At 38.7% G+C, this 22,425-nt stretch overlaps 1 protein-coding gene and 1 pseudogene across 9 annotated transcripts in view; both read left to right on the plus strand.

Moving 5' to 3' along the window:
• Positions 1–22,425, plus strand: part of ARB2A (ARB2 cotranscriptional regulator A) — a 545,745-nt gene that overhangs the window by 41,811 nt on the left and 481,509 nt on the right. For 7 of the 9 annotated variants that reach the window (XM_077139148.1, XM_077139150.1, XM_077139149.1 and 4 more), the window contains exon 2: positions 19,070–19,193. The exons of 1 other annotated variant lie outside the window; for it this stretch is intronic. In XM_077139148.1, the coding sequence (XP_076995263.1) occupies positions 19,088–19,193 (106 nt within the window). In that variant the 5' untranslated portion in view covers positions 19,070–19,087. Of the gene's footprint in view, positions 1–13,276; positions 13,298–19,069; positions 19,194–22,425 lie in introns of those variants that run through there. One more of the 9 variants, XM_077139147.1, reaches the window with a different exon arrangement.
• Positions 8,560–13,172, plus strand: LOC143665579 (protein lin-28 homolog A pseudogene; annotated as a pseudogene).

A 22,425-nucleotide genomic window follows, 5' to 3' on the forward strand; every position in this document is an offset into this window, starting at 1 on the left:
CAATTCAAGTTTATCCATCTTTTTTTGCCATTTGCTGTTTTGAGTCTTTGAAGTCAGTTGACCTGTCTTCTATATCACTTATTCTCTTCAAATCTGGTGTTGTGTGCCTCTAGTATGTTTTTTATTTGGTCAACAGAGTCTTTAGTCTCTGTGATATCTGCTATTTTTCCTATTTATTCTTTCAAATTCCTCTTTGTGCTCTTCTGCTGTCTTCTTGATCTCCTTTATGTCATTTTGCCATCCCACTTATTTTATTAAATAGAGTTGTATGAACAGCTTTGATTAGTTGTTCCAATGCCTGTATCTCCTCTTGTGTTTTAATTTGGTCGTTAGGCAGGTCTATATCTGTCTGCATTGTGATATGCTTAGTGATCTTTTGCTGTCTTCTTGTCATGTAAATATCATAACTGATTTACTTTGGGAGTTGATTTTTTCTTAGAAGTCTAAGGCTTTGTGTTCGTGGGATGGTGTTCAGCAGGGAGCAGGGTACGGGGTGTGGTACTTAGTGCGGTGATTTGTTTCAGGGCAGGTATAGACACAGGTTGGGGATGTTAAGCTGATGTTTGTGAACGTGGGTGCCCAGCAGTTAGGGAGGATTTAGTTGTGCAGTGCACTGGTCTGGGGGACGTAGACCTGGTATGTGCTGTTCTAAGGCATGGGGCCCTTTGTGCACATGTGTGGAGCTGTGGCAGCAGGTCAGTGTTATGCCTTTGTGGATTGGGGGCAGATGTGACCCAGTTGTGCAGGTCAGCACTTATTCAGAGCTGAGAAGTATGACTGAGGGCTGTGCGCATGCACAGTTCTGGGACTGCTGTAAACTGAGGTTCCCGGAGCTGAATGACGTGATTGACTGCCCATGTGCATGTGTGGGTCTAGGAGTGCTATAAACTGATGCACCAAGCTCAGAGTGGGGTGAGGTGAGGCTGTGAGACACTATGGGCAGGGGAACAGGGGTATCCTGGGTATGGAGGTTAGTGCCCATAGCCTTTATGTGCTGGTGACAGTTTGCTGGAAACAGGGAGGGGGAGGTGATGCTCGGGAGTGATGCAGGAGAGGTGGGTTGGTCTGGCCTGGGGGTGGGGTTGTGGGACAGGTATGTGCACTGGGGTCTGGTGGGGTGGGGGCTCCTGGAGTGCATGGAATGGGAGCAGGTAATGGGGCTCAGATGTGTGGGGTGTTCTCTCACAAGTCCTCTAAAATCTTCCCCTTATCCATTTTAAAAAGCCATTCCAACATGTTTGGTATTTGCAAACTGCATCAGCACCCCACTCCTGGTATCACAATCTGTTCTAGTTCGCTAGCTGCCGGAATACATTATACTGGAAATGGAAGGCTTTTAAAAAGGATAATTTAATAAGTTGCAAGATAACAGTTTTTAGGCCATGCAAATGTCCCAATTAAAGCAAGTCTATAGAAATATCCAATCTAAGGCATTGTCATGGTTAGGGACAGGTGTCAACTTGGCCAAGTTGTGGTACCTATTCATCTGATTGGGCAAGCGCTGGCCTGTCTGTTGCAATGAGGACATTTCATAGGATTAGGTCATGATCACGTCAGCTACATCCACAGCTGATTCCATTTGTAATCAGCCAAAGGGGAGTGTCTTCTGCAATTAGTGATGCTAAATGCAATCATGGGAAGCCTTTTAAGGAGGACTCAGAGGAGACAGGTTGCATTCCTGCTTTGGCTGGTGAGCCTCTCCTGTGGAGTTCATCCAGGCCATCCATTGGAGTCATCGGCTTCGGAGCCTGCCCTGTGGATTTTGGACTCTGCGTTCCTACGGTCACGTGAGACACTTTCATAAATTTTATATTTGCAAGTGTTCCCTGTTGATTCTGTTTCTCTAGAGAACCCTAACTAATACAGGCATCCAGGGAATGATACCTTGATTTAAGAAGGCTGATGAAGTTCAGGGTTTCTCTTTCAAGTGGAAAGACACATGGCAAACAAGGTCAGTTTCTCTCTCACCTGGAAAGGCACATGGCGAACATACATGATCAGGGTTTCTCTCTCATCTAGAAAGACACGTGGCAAACATGGCATCATCTACTAGCCTTCTCTCCTGGCTTCCTATTTCATGAAGCTCCCTGGGAGACATTTTCCTTCTTCATCTCTGAAGGTTGCTGGTTGGTGGACTCTCTGCTTCTTATGACTATGTCATTCTGAATGTCTGCTCTCTCTGAATCTCCCCCTTTCCCCAGAATGTTTCCTCTTTTATAGGATTCCAGTAAACTAATCAAGACCCACCTGGAATGGGTGGAGACACATCTCCACCTAATCCAGTTTAACAGCCACTCTTGAGTGATTCACATCTCTGGGGAGATAATCTAATTAAAGTTTCAAACATACAGTGCTGAATAGGGATTAGAAGAAATGGCTGTCTTTACAAAATGGGATTAGGATTAAAACGTGGCTTTTCTAGAGAACATACATCCTTTCGAACTGGCACAGTGTCTTTTATACAGGCTGAGAAGTTTTCCCCCATTACCTCCTTAACTATTTTCCTAGCCCTTTACTCTTTTCTTTTCCTTCTGGGGCACTGATGATACTTATATTTGTGTACTTTGTGTCATCCATCATTTCACTGAGATCCAATCACATTTTAACATCTTTTTTTTTTGCCATTTATTCTTTTGTGCATTTGAGTTCAAATGTCCTGTCCTCTAGTTTGCTTATTCTTTCTTTTCCCTCTTCAAATCTGCTGTGTGTATTTCTAGTCTAGTCTAGTTTTAATTTGGTCTACAGTATATTTCATCTCTGTTAGCTCTGAGATATCTGCTATTTTTCTCCTTATTATTTCAAGTTCTTCTTTATGCTCTTCTGGTGTCTTCTTGATCTCCTATGTCATTAGCCAACCCATTGAATTTATTTAGGAGAGTTGTAGAAACATCTTTGATTAGTTGTTCTAAAATTCTGTGTGTCCACTGATGCTTTAGTCTAGTCATTTGACTGGGCCATATCTGCCTGCATCTTCATATGCTTTATGATTTTCTCAAAAATTGGCTTTGAAGCATTTGATTATCTGGATAGGGTTATTTTGAAAGTTGATTTCTCTCAGTTGTCTAAGGTTTTGTATTTGCTTGGGTTTGCCTTGGATGTCTCCTTTTGTGTTGAAGGTCTCCAAGGCCCAAAGCTCTCATGCAGGGGTTGTAGCTCTACTTGAGGATCTGTTTGAAGCTAGGCAGATAGGCAGTTTGCCAAATAGCACTTTCTGTTTCTTTCCAGAAGAACATGCTCTTGGGCCTCCTTTTCCCCTCAGTTTTGCCTCTCTCCTACTGCAGTAGCCAAGTAAGCTGGATGGAGACCTGATTCAATTCCATCTAGCTCTGCTGATCCCAAAGGCTTCTGACCCCAGTGCTGGGGGGAGGGCAGTGTATACCTCAGTATAGGTGTGGGTGCTCGGTTGCATGGGGCACAGTGGGTGCACGGTGTGAGGACGCAGGGCAGGGTGGAGTGGGGGTGTTGCATGTATTCATGTGGGTACTGGGGCATGGGGTGGTGTGTGGGGTGCAGGGTGCAGCATGGTGCTTCTTTGTCCCTGCCTCCCTGTTTGTGCAGAAGTAGGGCTCTGGGCCTCCATATGGAAATGGGAGTGGTAAACTCTGTGCACTAGCCAGATGATCTGTATGAAAAGGGAAAGCAAGTTTACTGGCTTGTGAGTTCCCCAAGAGAGTTCTTGGCTATGGAGCTGAGGCAGCTGATATTCCAAGTTAGCTGCGGGGGCAGGCACTTTCCTGGACATGGCCTCTTGTCCCTGGTAGAGTCCTGGTAGAGTCCTGATAATTGGGTAAGCCCACTTACCCCTCTTTCTGTGTCTCAATTCCTCAGCTTTTTCATCCAGGATCTCCCTATGTTGTATAGAAGACCCTCTCAAGTTTCCTGTATCCTGGAAGTGCTATCTGAGTAGTTTTTCTTTTACTTCTCTTGTTGTTCATTGGAGCAGGGGTGAGCTCAGCCTGTCTTATTCTTCCATCTTCCTGAAAGTCAGATATCATAGTATTTTGCAGTGTACTTTCCAGGATTTAGTTATTCTTAGCAGTTGGGTGTCTGTGGGGCTTAACTATAATGTTGGGGTTAGAAGTCTACTTATAAAATTCCTGATACTTATGATCATAGGAACAAACTCTACTACTTTATGCCTATGTGGGACAATGTTAATGAGAGCCATCTGATGTACTATGTGTAATAGTTAATTTCATGCATCAGTTTGGCTAGATCATACTATCCAAACTGATTTGTTTGGTCAAACTCTGGCTTACTTGTTATTGTGAAGCGTCTATAATGAACAAAGCAGATTATCCTCCGTGGGTAATCTTATCCAATCAGTTGGAAGTTTTAAAAGCCAGAACTGAGGGTTTCAGAGGTCAGAAGAAAAATGTCAACATTGGCTCTTGCCAGAATTTCCAACCACTTAGCGTCTCTTTCAGAATCCTGGCCAAGGAATTCAATATCACTTTTACCTGAATTTCCCATCCTGTGGATTTCAGACTTGCGTGTGCGCACACACACACACACGCACACTAGATATTACACAGACAGACCTACACACTAAGTATTACACACACACACACATATGCTTACACCCGTATGCACATCTTGTTTGTCCTGTTTTTCTGGAAAACGCTAATACGCTGTGGTTAAGCATAGGTTTAATATTTTAAATGACTTAATATTCCAGAAAGTATCCTTTTGCTGACAAATTCAGTGCTATAGAGTTCATTTCCTATGATTAACTATGTGGCCAAGCAATGGCTTTTTTTGTGTGGGTAATAAATATTTTGTAGAAGCCAGGAGGGCTCAAACTTCTTAGATTTTTTTTGGGAGTAAGACCATTTTGCTGCCTCAGATCCTTTGATAATTTAGGCAAGACCTCTATTGTGTGCATTATTTTCTGAATAAAGTAACCACTGTAACTAATATGGTAGTTTAAAAAGGTGAATTGAAGCTTCCAATTCCTATTTCTCTTTAGATTTTTGTAATATAGCAATGTAGAGCCTCCAAAAATCTTTTAGATTTCATCCCCTGTTGGTCTCAGGATATGATCCAAAAATGAAATTCGGGAAAGTATTATCACTCTATAAAGAATTAAGATGTTCTAGAAGCCAAAAATTAAATCTATTTTGAAGGCAGTTAACTGATAACTGATAATATTCCCAGTCAAATAAATATATTTAGGTAAAGTCAGGTTTCACAGAAATTTATCCCTTCAATGAACAATAAGAAGTTCCCTGTCAGTAGACATTGGATATGAGTGGTACTTAAGTGCCTTATTTGCAGTACATTTGTGGTCTCCCCAAAGAGTAACTTTGCCATTAAACTTTATTGCTGGATTTATTAGTATAGTTTATTGGGCTTAATAAAAAATTGCTTGAGTAGATGTTCAGGTTTTCCTTTGTATTTCTTTTATTTTTCCTATAACAAATAGTACATTTCTAACTTGAAAGTACATTGATTTAATGTCTGGAGTTACAAAAATGATAATCAAAATAATAATAACAATAAAACAATACTTACTAAATTTCAATTCTTGTTAGAAATTGGTTGATGTGGGGAGGTGCAAGTAAGAAGTATGTGGTCAGGGAATTACTTGAATCATGTCTACCAATCAGTGCTTCTGACTAGTTTCTCATAGGACAAGGGACAGTAACTGGCAAGGAAGGCAAATTGCATTGTCAGGGAACTCCCAATGCTGAAAACTTGAGCAAGCTGAACTAGAACCCTGTGATGTATGAACTTTATACAATGCTCATCTTTTAAGCCTAGGAAATAATGTGTTTGTATCTAATGTCTAGATGTAGCAGGCTTAGACTGTAGCCAGCTTCTCTCTGGTGGGGGGAGTGATCATAAGAACTTTTAAAGAAAAAAGTTTTTTTACACAAGACTGCCTTGACTCCATTTTTACTCTCGTTTCATGGAAGGAAAAGAGAAAAAAGTAAGATGGCCAGGCCTGCTTACTTTTGAGACTGTGTCTTTACCATTTGGCATTGTAGCTATAGAGAAGAGATGGAGAGAGAGAAAGCCATTTAATATACAGCGAGGGACACTATTGCGATGCGAATTTTTCCTTTTTGGACTGTTGGAATCTGTCTAGCAGTATGGTAATCTTTCTTGAGAAAGATGGCTTGATTTCTATTTAACTGTGGGAAAGAGGGAGAAGCATTAAAGAAGAGGCTTTGAGCTCTTTTCACTACAGATCTGATCTACTATATTGAATAGCCAATCTGGGAGTATATAAACTAGCAGGAGAGTATAAATCAATGTTAAATACCTCAGCCCTTAATTATTTGATATTGTCAAAAATTATTGAGGTACTGGAATATTTGAGAAAAAAATATGTGGTAGCTTGGAGTTGTGTTCTACAGAAAAACGTATTTTAAATCTTAATCCATTCCTGTGGGTGTGAACCCATTGTAATTAGGAACTAATTGTAGAGGTTACTTCAATTAAGATGTAGCCCAGTTGAATCAGAAGGGATCTTAATCCTATTTTGGAGACCTTATAGAGAAGGCCACAGAGAGAGAAGTAATGAGGATCCCCCAGAAGGTGGAAGTCACCAGAACCTGGAAGAGAAAGCAGATGCCACCATGTGCACTGTCATGTGACAGAAAAATCAAGGACAAGGGTGGCTGGCAGCAGTCCTAGAATGCCACTGTCTTGGGAGAGAAAGCATCATCTTGATGGCATCTCAATTTTGGACTTCTAACCTCAAGACCATGAGCCAATACATTTCCATTATTTAAGCCAATCCATTTGTGCTGATTTGAAAGTATTATGTACCCCAGAAAAGCCATGTTTTAATCCTCATACACTCTTAGGTGAGCAGCTGTTTCTTTTAATCCCAATTCAATATTGTAGGTGGAAACTTTTGATTAAATTATCTCCACGGAGATGAGGTGCACCCAGTTGTAGGTGTGACTTTTTGATTAGGTGGAGATGTAACTCTGCCCATTCAGGGTGGGTCTTGATTAGTTTCCTGGAATCCTTTAAAGAGGAAACATTTTGGAGAAATGACAGAAACGATGGGCCAAAAGAAACTTCAGAGCAGAGCAGACACAGATGTCAGCACTTGGAGAACAGAGACAAAAGCATTTTGAGATGCTTGGAGCCCAGCAGATGTCACCATGAGTTGTTAAGCAAGCCATAACCTGGAGAGAGCCAAGGGAAGCCAAGAGGTGAAGGCCAGCCCGGGAGAAGCAAAGTGAGGCTGAAAGCAACAGAGCCCAGGAGGAAGGGACTAGCAGATGCCAATCAAGTAGCTATGCAGCTGACCCATCGACGTTCCTTGAATTAAGGTATCTTTCCCTGGATGCCTTAGTTTGGACTTTTTATGGGGTTAGAACTGTAAAGTTGTAACTTATTCAATTCCCCTTTTTAAAAGCCATTCCAGTTCTAGTATATCGCATTCCAGCAGCTTGCAAGCCAAGGCACCATTGTATGGTATTTGTTTTAGCAGCTGGGAAACTAAAACAAAGTCAATCTTGTCTGTATTCAGCCTTTTTCTCTTTTAATAACTTTGTTGTCAGTCACATACCATAAAATTTATCCTTTTAAGTGCATATTTTAAGTGGATATTTCAGGGGTTTTTAGTATAGTCATAGCATTTTATAATCACCACCACTTTCTAATTTTAATACGTCATCACCCTCAAAGAAACCAAGTGCCCATGAGCAGTCATACCTCATTCATTCCTCCCCCCAGTCCTTGGCAATTATTACTCTACTTTCTGTTTCTTAGATTTGCCTGCTCTGTACATTTCAAATAAATGAACTCGAACAATATATTTCCTTTTGTTACTGGCTTCTTTTAGTTAGCATACTGCAAGGTTTCTCCACGTTATAGTATATATCAGTACTTCATTCCTATTAATGAATAATATTTAATTATATGGGTATGTGCCATATTTTGTTTATCCAATCATCAATTGATAGACGCTTGGATTGTTTATATTTTTTGACTACTATATATGATGCTTCTTTGAACATCTGTGTACAGGGATGTGGACGTATGTTTTCAGTTTTCTTGGGTGTATCTTTAGGAATGGAATTGGTGGAACATATGGTGCCTTAGTTTTGCCAGGGCTGCTAAGACAAGTACCACACAATGGGTTGGCTGAAACAACAGGAATTTTGTTGTCACCAGGACATGCTTTCTTCTGGAGTCTATAGCATTTTGGGGTGCCTTGGCTTGTAGATGCATCTTTGTCTCTGTCACATGGTGATGTTTCTCTACTTCTCTGTCTTCTAACTTTTGCACCTGAATTTCCTCTGCTTACTAGGATTTGAGCTGTATTGGAGCTATATTATATAATCAGTGGCTCACAATATCATCACGTAGTTGTGTATTCTTCACCATGATCATTTTTAGAACATTTGGATCATCCAGAAATAGAAATAAAAACAAAATAACTCATACATCTCATACCCTTAAGCCCTCCCTCTCATTGACCCACAGTATTTCAATCTATTCCATTTTTACCCTTGATCCTCCCTCATTATTTAGTTATTTTTATCCTTTTTTTTTTTTTTTTTTTTACTTATATCTTTCCAAACCCTGGATAAAAGGAGCATCAGACACAAGGTTTTCACAATCACACAGTCGCATTATTAAAAAAAAAAAAAAGTCTTCAAGAATCAAGGCTACTGGACACAGTTCAGCAGTTTCAGGTACTTCCCTTTAGCCATTCCAATACATCATAAACTAAAAAAGTGTATCTATGTCTATATAATATATAAGAATAACCTCTAAGATAATCTCTTGACTCTATTTGAAATCTCTCAGCCACTGAGGCTTTATTTCGTATTAATTCTCTTTTCTTCCTTTTGGTCAAAAAAGCTTTTTCAGTCTTATGATGCCAGGTCCTAGATCATCCCTGGGAGTCAGGTCCCATGTCCCCAGAGAGATTTACACCCATAGGAGTCATATCCCATGTAGAGGTGAGGTTAGTGAGTTCACCTGCCAAGTTGCGTTAGAGAGAGAGGCCACATCTGAGCAACAAAAGAGATTCTCTGGGCCTTTTGCCTCTGGACTTCTCTGGGGCCAATAGCCGCCCGACCAGGTGCCAGGGGCTGCAGGCTCAGGCGACAGACATGGGCTCCGTGCCCAACCAGCAGTTTGCAGATGGCTGTGCCAAGGCGGCAGAGGAGGCACCAGAGAACACGGCCAGGGAGGCAGATGACCCGCAGCTGCTGCAGGGTGCCTGGCGTCTGTAAGTGGTTCAACGTGCAGATGGGGTTCAGTTTCCTGTCCATGACCGCCTGCGCCAGGGTCACGCCCGACCCCACAGTGGACATCTTTGTGCATCAGAGTAAACTGCTCATGGAGAGATTTCAGAGTCTGAAGGAGGATGAAGCAGTGGAGCTCACCTTTAAGAAGTCTGCCAAGGGCCTGGAATTTGTCTGTATCACTGGACCTGGTGGGGTGTTTTATATTGGGAGTGAGAGGCGGCCAAAGGAGAAGAACGTACAGAAGCGCAGATCAAAAGGAGATACGTGCTACAACTGTGGAGGTTGAGACCACCATGCTAAGGAATGTAAGGTGCCACCCCAGCCCAAGAAGTGCCACTTCTGCAAGAGCATCAGCCATATGGTGGCCTCATGTCCACTGAAAGCTCAGCAGGCCCCCAGCTCACAGGGAAAGCCCTCCTACTTTCGGGACGAAGAAGAAGAGATCCACAGCCCCACCCTGCTGCCAGAGGCCCAGAATTGAGCCACAGTGCGTAGGGGCAATCCTTTTGCGATCAGGAAGTATAGCCAAAGCATCTTTGACAGAAGATTCTGCACCAGGCAAAAGGATCTGAAACATGCTTGGAGGCCTCTCTTTGAAGTGGGGATCTAAACCATCCTTTCCTTCATGTTCCTCTATTTCCTATTTTGGACTAGATCTTTGTCCTAAAAATTTATCCCATTGCCCCTCTCTGGCTCTACCTCCCCCAAACACCCCGACTCCATACACATTTAATTTGGAGAGTATCTCTACAGCTCTTCAATGACTTTTGCAAAAAACCTGAAGAACCTAAGAACACTCCATCCCTCATACCCAATCTTTTGAGTTAAGACTTCCTCTATGTGATTTGTGCCACAAGATTAATACTGCTGTACTTGTATTGGCCAAACCTCCTTAATCATCAGTCCTAGGATAGAGAAAAAAGATGGGATAGGGGTGTTTCCATGTAGAAAGTGGAGGTGAGAGAACAAGAAAGGGAAAATGAATGTATAAGCCAAAGCTTTGTGTGGAATCCTGAATTTATGGGGAGGAAGGGAGGGTAGGAAAGCATGTACCTGTCCTTTCCTTAATCGCTTCCCCTCATTCCTGAGTTGCAGGAGACTGAGCTTCCTTGGGCTTTGGTGACCCTATCACTAGGGTATTGTTTTTGATGGTTGATTTTTTACTGGGTACTTTACCTTTTTCTATCATTTTGTAATATGCTGACCCTTTCCCCTTCCCCACTTTTCCCTGGGATAATACAATGACTAAATAGAGACTTATTGGAACTGAAAAAAAAAAAAAAAAGATTCTCTGGGGGTGACTCTTAGGCATAATTATCCGTAGGCTTAGCTTCTCCTTTGCAGGAATAAGCTTCATTGGGGTGAGCCCCAAAATTGAGGGCTCAGAGTATTGGATTTGTCCCCACTGCTTGCAAGAATATCAGGAGTTCCCCAGATGGGGAAGCTGAATATTTCCTTTCTCCCCAGTCCCCTAAGGGGACTTGATACTATTGGGGAATCACACTAACCTGTACAAGCCCACAAGCTCTTACACTCTATTCAAGGCTCCATGTATTATGGTGTTCAAGTAAACTAACCGTATGTTAAATTAGATACAGTGCTACCAAAAAATATAAATTGCCAAATGTTTTCTAAAGTGGTTGCACTATTTTACATTCCCACCAGCAATGTATGAAAGTTAGTTCCTCCACATTCTCACCACCATTTGTTTTGCCTTTTTTTTTTATCATCATGCTAGTTAGTGTGAAGTGGTATCTCTTTGTGAGTTTGATTTGCATTTCCCTAAGGACTAATGATGTCGGGCATCTTTTCTAATGCTTTTTAGCCATTTAGGTTATTTTCTTTGGGGAAATATCTATTCATCCTTTACCTATTTATAAATTGTGTCATTTGTCTTTTTATCATTGAGTTGCAAGAGTTCTTTATAAATGTTAGATAACCTCTGGTATCTTAATTTAATACATTTTTTACTATTAGAGAAAACATTTAAAAAATACATTGTATTTTACATACAGAATTTGGGGTATAAGGTGTTTATTAGAGATCAACACTTATGAAAGAAAAGGGGAGAATAGGATTGGTGAGAGGGAGAAGTTGCACTTACATGCAGGCCTGAGAAAACCTACGCCAACCTTGTGGCTTCAAGCTCTGGAGCAAATATTGCCTGTCAAAGTTGTCCTGCATCAGGCTGGAATGGGTGGGCCTTTTTACTCCCACTTGGCTCAGTCACCAGTTGAGGGTGGACTGGGATAAGTGTGATGATAGGTAGGCAGCTCTGTGCACCTGAGGTAGACTCTGAAATAGTGGACAGCTGGAGGCTGTTTGCCAATTGCACTCACTGTAGCTAAGCAGCAAGACCCTAGAGAAGGGGTATCTGGGTAGTGCATCTTAATGTCTGTTACATGAATGTTACATTTTAAAATCTAGGTCGACCTTTGCATTCACGAAGTTTAGCAGGGATACTGGTGAGCATGTTTATGGAATGAGAAAATTTTATGCAGGCTTTGCACATATGTTATTGCTGCTATTTAGTGGTGTCATCTGTTTTGACATTTTATCAACAGTTTTTCTTTCTTCAATTTGGCCTGGTGTTACATACGTTTAGAATATTGTTTATACTTTATTGTTATTCTATGTCATCAAAGAATTAGAATCTCTTAAGTAGTTTATATGGCATTTTTGTTTGGCCCATATAAAAGAATATTTGACATATTCTGTTTTTCTACAATTTTGAGCATGATATTTTCTGTTTGGAAATTGTTTGGTCCTTGGCCATACCTCTGCCATTTCTGCTCACTTTTATGGTAAAATTCATAAAAGACTACCTAAATTGTTTTTTCTTTTCAAAGAAGTTTCAAAATTGAGAATTGTCTTAGTTCTTGTTTAATTTTTTAACTTCAGTTTTAACATGGTCTTGCCAGTATTATAAGGTTTTCTATTCTCAATTTAGGTTTCTGTCTTTTGGTTAACCTGAAAACAATTTGGAACATAACCAGATGATTTCTAATTTTTCAGCCTGTTACAAAGACACAGTAGTGCAATATTGGTTTCTTTTTACATCTTTATGTATGAGATTAGCTTTTGACTCTTTCTTTTAAATATTTGATTTACCAGGGTATTATGAGAAATGAGGGAGTAATTTTATCAGTCTGAATTTTGAATAGTTAACCAAATAAATGGAGACAATTTTGGTTGATAACTTGAGTCTGTAGATAAACAGTTAATTACCTCAAACTTACCCAGGCTCCTAATTATAATACTTCCTAATACAATAAATTAGAACAAGAGAGTGAAAACTTTCTATAGGATAAAGAAATTTGGAGTTGTTTTTCCGTTGAACTTGGGTAGTTTGACTCCCAGAATGGTAGAGAAGAGAGAGCTCATAACTAGGAGTCAGAAGATCAAAATTACAATTCCACCCACTGCTTACTATCTGGGGTATTTTAGCTAGGTTACCTAGCTTTTCAAAGCCCATATTCCTCATCTCTGTAAAATGCGGTTACTGTCAACTCTGCCTACCCTTGCCAGTGTGCTCATGATGTAATGAGATAATGCGTATAGAAGGACTTGGTGATCTTGTGACCAACTTGTGCATTTAGCAGTGTTGGAACAGTTTTATTTGTGCAAAGCACTAATCTAAATGAAGAAAGAATTTGCATATTTGACCATTTTCCGTACACACATTTTAATAGGGCTTGAACAGAACATAAAGGAAATGAATTTTATAAAACTTAATTTAAATTCTGTTGTGTTGTCTTCATTATAATCTTGGAAAGCCAAGTCAGCTCAACTGGTGTATTTTATGGGCCTTATTATTTGTTGATCAAATGCATTCAAGTGATGCACATCAAAAACTTCTCATTCCTGTAAATTAGACTGGTTTTGGTACCTGTGCTGGTTTGAAAGGATTATGTACCCTAGAAAAGCCATGCTTTAATCCTGATCCATTTTGTGGAGGCAGCCATTTCTTTTAATCCCTGTTCAGTACTGTAGGTTGGTGTGGCAGTTAGATTCAGTTGTCAGTTTGGCCAGGTGAAGGCACCTAGTTCTGTTGCTGTGGACATGAGCCAATGGTACGTAACCTCATCTGTTGCTGAGTACATCTACAGTCAGCTAGGAGGCATGCCTGCTGCAATGAATGATGTTTGATTTAATTGGCTGGTGCTTAAATGAGAGAGCACAAGGTAGCATAGCCCAAGCGGCTCAGCATACCTCATCTCAGCATTTGCAGCTTAACCCAGGCCTTTGGAAATGCAGAAAGAAATCACTCGGGGCAAGTTTTTGGAATCCAGAGGCCTGGAGAGAAGGCCAGCAGAGACAATCTGTACCTTCCCACGTAAGAAAGGACCTCAGTTGAAAGTTAGCTGCCTTTCCTCTGAAGAACTAAAAAAATAAATCCCCTTTTATTGAAAGCCAATCCATCTCTGGTGTGTTGCATTCTGGCAGCTAGCAAACTAGAACAGTTGGAGATTTGATTCGATTATCCCCACAGAGATGTGACACACCCAATTGTGGGTATTAATCTTTGATTAGAGGGAGATGTGACTCCACTAATTCAAGGTGGTCTTGATTAGTTTACTGGAATCCTTTAAAAGAGTAAACATTTTGTAGAAAGCTTCAGAGCCATGAGAGAGCCACGAGAACTACAAGAGCCCACGCAGTTAGAGACCTTTGGAGATGAAGAAGGAAAAACGCTCCTGGCGATGCTTTATGAAACAAGAAGCCTAGAGTTAAAGCTAGCAGATGTCACCATGTTCACCATGTGCCTTTCCAGTTGAGAGAGAAACCTTGAACTTCATCGACCTTCTTGAACCAAGATATCTTTCCCTAGATGCCTTAGATTGAACATTTTTATAGCTCTACTTTACTTTGGACATTATCACAGGCTTGCAACTGTAAACTTGCAACTTAATAAATTGCCCCTTTTAAAAGCCATTTTGTTTGTGGTATATCATATTCTGGGAGCTAGCAAATTAGAACAGTACTCTTCTGGGAGTCTAAGCACAAATTAATTGGGTCCCGACTATTTTTTATTTTATGTGGATTACTAAGATTTGTAAAGAAATTTGTAGTTTCAAAAATGCTTTTATTACATTCTTTCATATGATCTTCCTAATAGCCCTACAAATGTAGATGCTTTTATTTTCATTATTATTCCATTATTGAGGTTAGAGAAGGTGTGACTTTCTTATGGTCTTCAGCTGCTAAGTGGTGGAACTGAGAATAAAAATATGGATTCTGCCTCCAGACCTATAATACCACAGTGACTGAGAAACTAAGACACTGTTTTGGATAGGCTTGAATTGGAACCGAGGATTTCTGGAATGAGCTAAACCTCAATCCAAATAGAAATTGTATTCTCTATAGAAGCCACCATTGTCTGTGTACCAAGGACTGCACCCAGGGCTTCGTCTTCCATGTCTGTTCCATGATGCTCTCTTTCTCTCACCTCTCTCTCAAGTGCCTGCTTTGGTTTGGTAAAGCTGCCATAATGCAATATACCAGAAACAGAATTTTGGCTTTTAAATGGAGATTTATTAGCTAAAAGGTTTACAGTTCTGAACCATGAAAAATGTCCAAATTAAGACATCAACAGGATGATATCTTCTCCTTGAAGACTGGCTACCAGTGATCCTCAGCTCCTCTGTCACACGGCCAGGCACACGGTGATGTCTGCAGGTCCTTCTCTCCAAGGTTTTGTTGCCTTTGGTTTCTGGCTTCAGTGGCTTCCTCTCTGAGTCTGTGTGTTTCTCTGTTTTGGCTTCTGGTTCTCTTAGTAGGTGTAGGTGCTTTTTCTTTTTTATCCTCTTATGTAGGACTCTAGTAAGAGGATTAAGACCCACCTTAAATGAGGTAGGCCACATCTCAATTGAATTTACCTAATCAAAAGGTCCTCCCTACAATAGGCCTGTACCCATAGGATAGATGAAAGGAAAATGATCTTTTTCTGGGGTAGAAACAGCTTCAAACTACCACAGTGCCTACATATATTACCTGTCCATATACACTTTCTCCCTGCCAGCCCCCCCCCCAAAAAAAATCCATATATTTTCCTCACTATAGCCTGGCTAGTATTGTTATGAACTAATCTTTGCTTGTGAACAGCTTCTCAGTTACATGACATTTTAGTTTCCTAGACTGCTTAAAGCAGATGTCATGAAATGTTTTGGCTTAAACAGTGGGAGTTTATTAGCTTATCAGCTTACAGTTTTGAGACTATGAAAATGTCCAAATCAAAACTATCAAGGTGATACTTTCTTCCCAAGGACTAGCTACCAGCGATTCTTGACTCTTCTGCCACATGGCAAGGTACATGACAGCAACTGCTGGTCATACTCTTTTCTTCCTGGTTCTGTTGATTTCAGCTTCTTGCTCCAGTGGCTTTCTTTCTCTCTCTTGTATTAAGAGAGAGTTTACAAAGGACTCTAGTAAAAGGATTGAGACGCATTCTGAATGAGGGTCATACCCTAACTGAAGTAGCCTCCTCAAAGTAGACTTGCAATGTATTTACACCCACAGGAATGGATTAAATATAAGAACTTGTCTTTCTGGGGTACATGTAGCTTCAAACCACCAAACATGTAATTTGGGTGGGTCCTTTTGTTCCTTTCAAATTTCTGGTGTGGACTCACTTACTGTACTGTGGATTGCTAGTGGTCTATTTTGAGCTAAATTTCTAGAACCTGAGTTAGTGAGCATAGACCCTTTGGGGCTAGACTAGAACCAGTTCAGTCCTGAGGACCCTGGGGAATTAACTCCATTTTACTTTTGTGATATATTTTGCACTTTCACAGTTTCATTCAGAATGTGAAGTGAAAAAGCCTTCTGTTGTAAAATTGTATTTATCAAGTTCCTATTTAGTACCTGCCTAAAAACAAACAACATAGAAAATGTGTATCTTTCTGTACATTTTATAAGTGCTTATGCCATATTTTGAGGAAACAGGGCCACTAAGAAATAGTCTACTGTTTCTGTTTTGAAATGCTGACTGGATAAAGATTACACATGACAAGTTATTTATAGCTTTATTTATACATAGTGGATTCTCTGTTGGAATCATAGAAGGAAAGAAGATATGATAATTGCTTTGTGTAGTTCACAGAATGAAATTGCAAACTGAGATGTTTTGAATCTAGTTTATATTGTAACCATTTCTAGGAAACCTTATTTAAACAGCATTGGTTATCATGAAGTATACAACATGTCAACTGTGTCCCAATTCACATCAGTAAAAACCTTCTACCACTTTATTCCCTATAACCTAACCTCCATCAGATAATGCCAAATAAACTATGTCGAGTGCACATATTAATATATATCAAATGTATCAAACGGCTTGCTGACTGCATTTTCAGTAGTGTTTATCTGTGGTCATGCAGGTTATAAGTCTGAATTTTTATTAGGAAAACTAAATTGAGAATTTATAATGTTCCTGATTTAGCTTCACCAGCTGTGCCACAGCCATGGAAAATAACTCAAGAGGGTAAAAAATCTAACACAGTGAATAAGAGAGCAACAGACAAATTGCTTTTGCTTCATGCTTACCTGCTTTGCATCTGCTGCTATAAGCTTTAGGGTCACATAGAGTGGTTAGTAGTCTCCTAACTTATATTATCACTCCAAAGAATAGCTATATGTATTTTTAGGTTGCCTCATATAAAATAATAATAATGACAATTAATTGATATTTAATCTTGGGAATCTTGAAAATGATTCTTTGAAATGTGAATCTTGACTATGACTTTAGCAATAATGATATATTTATAGTTTACCTTTACTAAAATAAACCTGTTTAGGAATCAGGTAATTTGGGGCCATTGAAAAATAACCTTATAGTTTCCATTTGAAGAGATATTGAGTTGATAGAGAGATAGAATAAAAAATGCAAAATGTCTTTTTTTACATGAATAATTTAGTGGTGGAGCTGTTAGAAAAGGACAGTGTGGAATTTCTCATTATGAACAACTCTTTAATTTCTACTACAGGTTGGTATGTAATGAGGAGTTGCTAGTGAAACTTTTGCACAGATTTTTAGGACTTCATAGATAGACTAATTCCTGAATTTAAATAACTATCCCTTTTAAATATTGCTTCATTATAAGAGCATTGCAATTATCAGTCCAAGTCTTGTACATTTTATTTGTGGCTATTTGGCAGTGTGTTTGACAGATAGAAAGTGGTGGCGATCATGTTTGTTTTACTCACCATTGCACTCCTATTGTCTAACGCATTGCCTACTTGATGGACTAGGATATCTTTCTTGAAGGAACATAGGTACATTTTATTCATGTAGAATTTACAGAGTTTTGACTTGCCTATTCACAGCAGAAAAATAATAGCTACTGCCCATGCCCATGCTAAGGGAAAATGCTTTCCCAGTAAAAATAGCCTCAAATTCTAGTTATCTCTTTGCTAATAATAGCAGTGATCAGCTCTATACACCTTCTATAATATTTAATTTTCACAATTGTTATATGGGCTAGCTACATTTTATAAATGAGGAAACTGGAGATTTTGGATGTTTGGTGACTTGCCTCCAGGCCATAGAGCTATTATGAAATGTTAAAGCTAGGATGCATTTACAACAATTAAAAAAATATATAAGCTAACGTATGTTGAGCACGTATATGGATTAGGCACTATATATAGTAAATACTTTACATTTCTGCTTTCATACTCACTGTAACACTATGAGGGAAGGAGGATTATCATTCCCATTTTACAAATGTGGAAATTGAGGCACAGAGGAGCTATAATTTATCAAGGGTACGTGGTTATTTAGTTGTGGAGCCAGAGGGTGCTTCCTCATGTATCACCCCATCTGCATTGGTATGAGCAGCACTGGGAACATTTAAAGTTCAAAAATATTCCCTTTATTATTTGTTTTTTTGTAAAATATTCCACTGATTATGAAAATGCCTTAGTTTTTAAAGATAATTATAAAATGTACCTCTGAATGGAAACTGACGTTTGCTTTGTAGGTAGCAAGTTAACTGGATTACTCAGAGAAATAGTCAATCTTGTTTTATTGTCATGAATATAGTTTTATGTCATTTTATGAACAGTTACAGATTAATTGACTCAAGTTTTCTCCATTGAATGTTGCCCTTTTTTTTTTGTAAACTTTAGGAACAGTGGTTTGCTTTTTTGTTTATGGGCACCCTGGGGAAAACCATCTATTTATAGTTTTGATGCCTTTCCTTTGGCCAAAGTATAGAGAATTAGATTTTAATAAATCATAAATTTATAATATGATTATTTACTGAAGCAGAAGTTATAGCTATAGAGTGTGAATTTCAGAACTGAATTTGACGTAGATTTGTTTTTAAAACTGCTAATTTTTCCCTTAAAGTTGCATTTTAAATTACACTAGAGGTACTTTATGTATTTTGTCCTTCTGAATTTCTGCATGCTTCAAGAGGGAGACATTCTCATCATGTAAATAGCATATGCATATAGTTTATTTTAAAAGAAATTTAGAAATTTTGAAACTACTTGGAGTTTTTTTTTTTAAATGATAGGTGATAGAGAACTAAAACTAAATAGAAAATTTAGCAAACTTCAATTCAGCAAACATTAGGTATATGTAATAGGTGGCATGAGAGATACAAAGATGACAAAAACTTCATACCACTATTCCTTGCAATCTGTTAGCTGCTCCAGACAAATACATAAATATCTATAATGCAAGGCATACTATGATAAGTACTGTGGTTAGACATCAACAAAGTACAGAGCAAAATCAGGATAGAGAGATTAATCCTGACTGGAGGGTCTAGGAAGTTCTTGTGAAGTAGGTAGGAAGATTTGAGTAGAGTTTAATTTATTGCTTTCATTCATTCTAGACTGTCTTCTGAAGATTGATGTCTATTTCCTTGAGCTCTTTAATTTTGTTGCTAATTTGGATAAGCATGGCACAAATCCAGCAGGGAGGTCCAGATGAAAAAGAAAAGACTACAGCACTGAAAGGTACATACTTAATTTGTTGTTTCAGGATATTTTTATTGTGCCTAATGAAGGTATAGGAATATTTAGATGACCCTCGCTCATTTCAATTCTAAGAGTATCAGTACCTAAGCTATTTGCAATTATTTGTAGTGCTCACAGCAATACTCTTAGTGTCTCAGATGTAGTATGTACTCAGCAAATAAATCACAAAATCATGTAATTTTACCATCATAGGAATTCTTAATATTCTTTTCATTCAAGTTCTTGTATTTAGTGTTAAAGTTAACGCCATAGTTTTCTTGAATCAAGGCAGGTGGCCATACCATATTTTTGTTGAGTGGAATGTCAAACTGGATTAGGATAATATCTCCCTATCCCTGAATTCTGTCTTTGGAACCTGGAAAATTTTATAAGGCACTCTATATTAACACCTCAGAAAGAATCTGCCTTAGGCATTCTTAGGGAATTTTTGAATTCTGGACTTCTTTTTTGAATGTGTTATCTAAAGTAATTTTAATCCTAAAAGAAGTATCCATTGTTGAGCTGTAAGTTTTCTTAATTATTATGTATTTCAATCAGTGTCCAGGGACTTACCCAAGACACATTATCTGAGTAACCTGTGTAAGGTTTCTTAGTTACTTTTTCAATGCTGTAAAAATGTCTTATTGGTTTTTGAAATCTTGAGATGCCAACTATGCCAGATGATAGAATTCTCTTTTCCTTGATTCAAGGTAAAATCTATCTGGTCTTCAAGTTCCTAGATGTACTTTGTAAGAGATGCCTTAGCTGAATATATACCATATGGTCTTGACTAGGGTTTTTCTTTCCTATGCTGGTGTGGATAATACAGATACCCCAACTCTCTCCTACTGTCTTCTTTTATCTCTTTTTCAGGAAAACCTGAAACAGATATAGGATAAAATAACCAATTCCTTAGTTCAATTTACCTTACCTTTTCCCTCCTTTTAGAGATAACAATTTCTAAAGGTGATGGTATAATGAGCATTTACCTACAAAAATGGAAGATGACTGAGAGTTGCTTTCTTCATGTTTTCCAGACCAAATCTCACAAATGTTAGAGATGATGAAGCCTTGGATTAGGGTTGTAGCAGAGGAGCTGATAAGGAATGGACAGATTCTGTATATATTTTGAAGGAAGGAATGATGTGATTTGCTGATGGATTGGACACGGGTGTTAAAGAAGAGAATGAGATAACCCTAAAGATTCTTGACTTAAATGGCTGTAAGATGGGTGCCATTAATTAGATTGAGAGTACCGTGTTTTGAAAAAAGCAAGTTGGGCTGGTGGTGGTACAAAGCAAGAGTTAGGTTTTGGACATTAACACATCAAAGTAGAGAACTTGAGTCTGGAGTAGGGGATCGAGTTTGGATTGGAGATAAAAATTAGCATAGAGATAGTATTTAAAGTCATGGTACTAATTGAGGTCACCTGAGATGTCAGTATAGCTAAAAAAAAAGAGGCTGGAGATTGAGGTATAGTCCGATCTCTAGGTAACAAAAATGCCTAGAAATGAGTTTCAACTAAGCTGCTGAGAACCAGAGCAAGCAAGAGATCCTGAGTGCCATACGTTGGTGGGTCAGGTTGGATGAAGAGTGAGAATTTACTTTTGGATCTGATGATGTGGAGGTCATATGTGACCTTCACAAAGAACTATTTCAGTCAGTTTTATCTAAATGTAGGCCAGATTGTAGGACTTTAATAGAGAATGGGAGGAGAGGAATTGGGGATGGCTATTGACAAACCCTTAGAAGGTTTTTCTGCTTAGTGTATGCTGATGGGAATGATCTAGCAAACTAGGAAAAACTGATGATTTAGGCGAAAGAACAAGGAGTATGTATGAGGGTTTCCACCCAGATGCATGTGCTGGGTGGCAGATTTTGTACAACTTCAATTTACTTGATAATGTAAAAATTTGATCTACCGAGTTGTGCTTCCAGTTTATACTCTAACAAGCAGTATGTAAGAGTTGAGATTGATTTTCTGGATTTTAGAGATAATACAGTGAAATTAAAAGAATGTAGATAGGTTCTAGAGGTAGAAAGACCTGGATTAAAAGCCAGGATTTTCCACATACCTATTACGTAAGTGTGGTATTGTGGTTTGAAGCTTTATATATGTATTCCCAGAAAAACATGTTTTAATATTTAATCCATTCCTCTGGGTGTACGCCCATTGTAAGTGGGATCTTCTGATGGCTTTACTTCAGATAAGGTGTGACCCACCTCATTCAGGATGGATCTTAATCCTCATACTGGAGCCTTTCATAAATGGAATGAATACAGACAGGCAGAGAAAATGCCAAGGAAACAAGAAGCTGAAATCGATGGAACCCCAAAGAGAAAGGAGAGGCCAGTAGATGCTGCCTTGTACCCTGCCATGTGGCAGAGGAACCAAGGATCACCAGCAGCTGGTCATTGGGATGAAAACATTGCCTTGATGGTGATGTCTTAATTTGAACATTTTCTCAGCCTCAAAACTGTCAACTAAAAAATTCCCATAGTTGAAGTCAAATCACTTCATAATATTTGCCTGAAACAGCCTAGAAAACTTAAACACATGGGCAAGTTTCTTAAATTAAAATTAAAATTAAATTTTAATTTTTTAAAATTAATTTAAATTTATTTTAAAAATTAATTTTTGAAAAATTAAAATCATTGTTTTCATCTGTATAATAGGAATAATAATGCTTATTATGCAAGAATTATAAAGATTAATGAAGTCAAATTAGAAATATTAGAAAATAAAATGACAAATGCACAGTAAAATATATTTTAGAACAATCTGGCAAACTGAATAAAATTTTACCCCTAGAGCAAGACTGTATCCACCTAGCAATCTTATTCTTGAGTTTCTTTAAAATTGGACTACGATACATAAAACTTTGTTATACAATGAACTGTGATGGTTTCAGTTTTGCATGCCAAGATCTATACACTTGAAGATGATTTAATTTTTTATGAGTGGAAGAGTGCTTCAGATAATGGGATACATGGCTGGAAAAATCTCACAAGATTGTATCAGTGAGCAGAAAAATGGCAGATAAAACTCAAGGGGGGATAAAGCAGTGCATTCTAAAAGAAATTAATTTAAGTAAGTGTACTATAATAATGGTGAGAATGAAGATGGTGAGAGTGATGTCTACTGTACCATTTAAAGAGGGCATATCATGCATCCAGCACTTTTATGTCATCTTTTTATTTCTTAAAAAGATTACTTTTCACTTTGTCAGTT

This window comes from Tamandua tetradactyla, chromosome 21 (genome assembly GCF_023851605.1).
Source record: "Tamandua tetradactyla isolate mTamTet1 chromosome 21, mTamTet1.pri, whole genome shotgun sequence".
Lineage (NCBI taxonomy): Eukaryota > Metazoa > Chordata > Mammalia > Pilosa > Myrmecophagidae > Tamandua > Tamandua tetradactyla.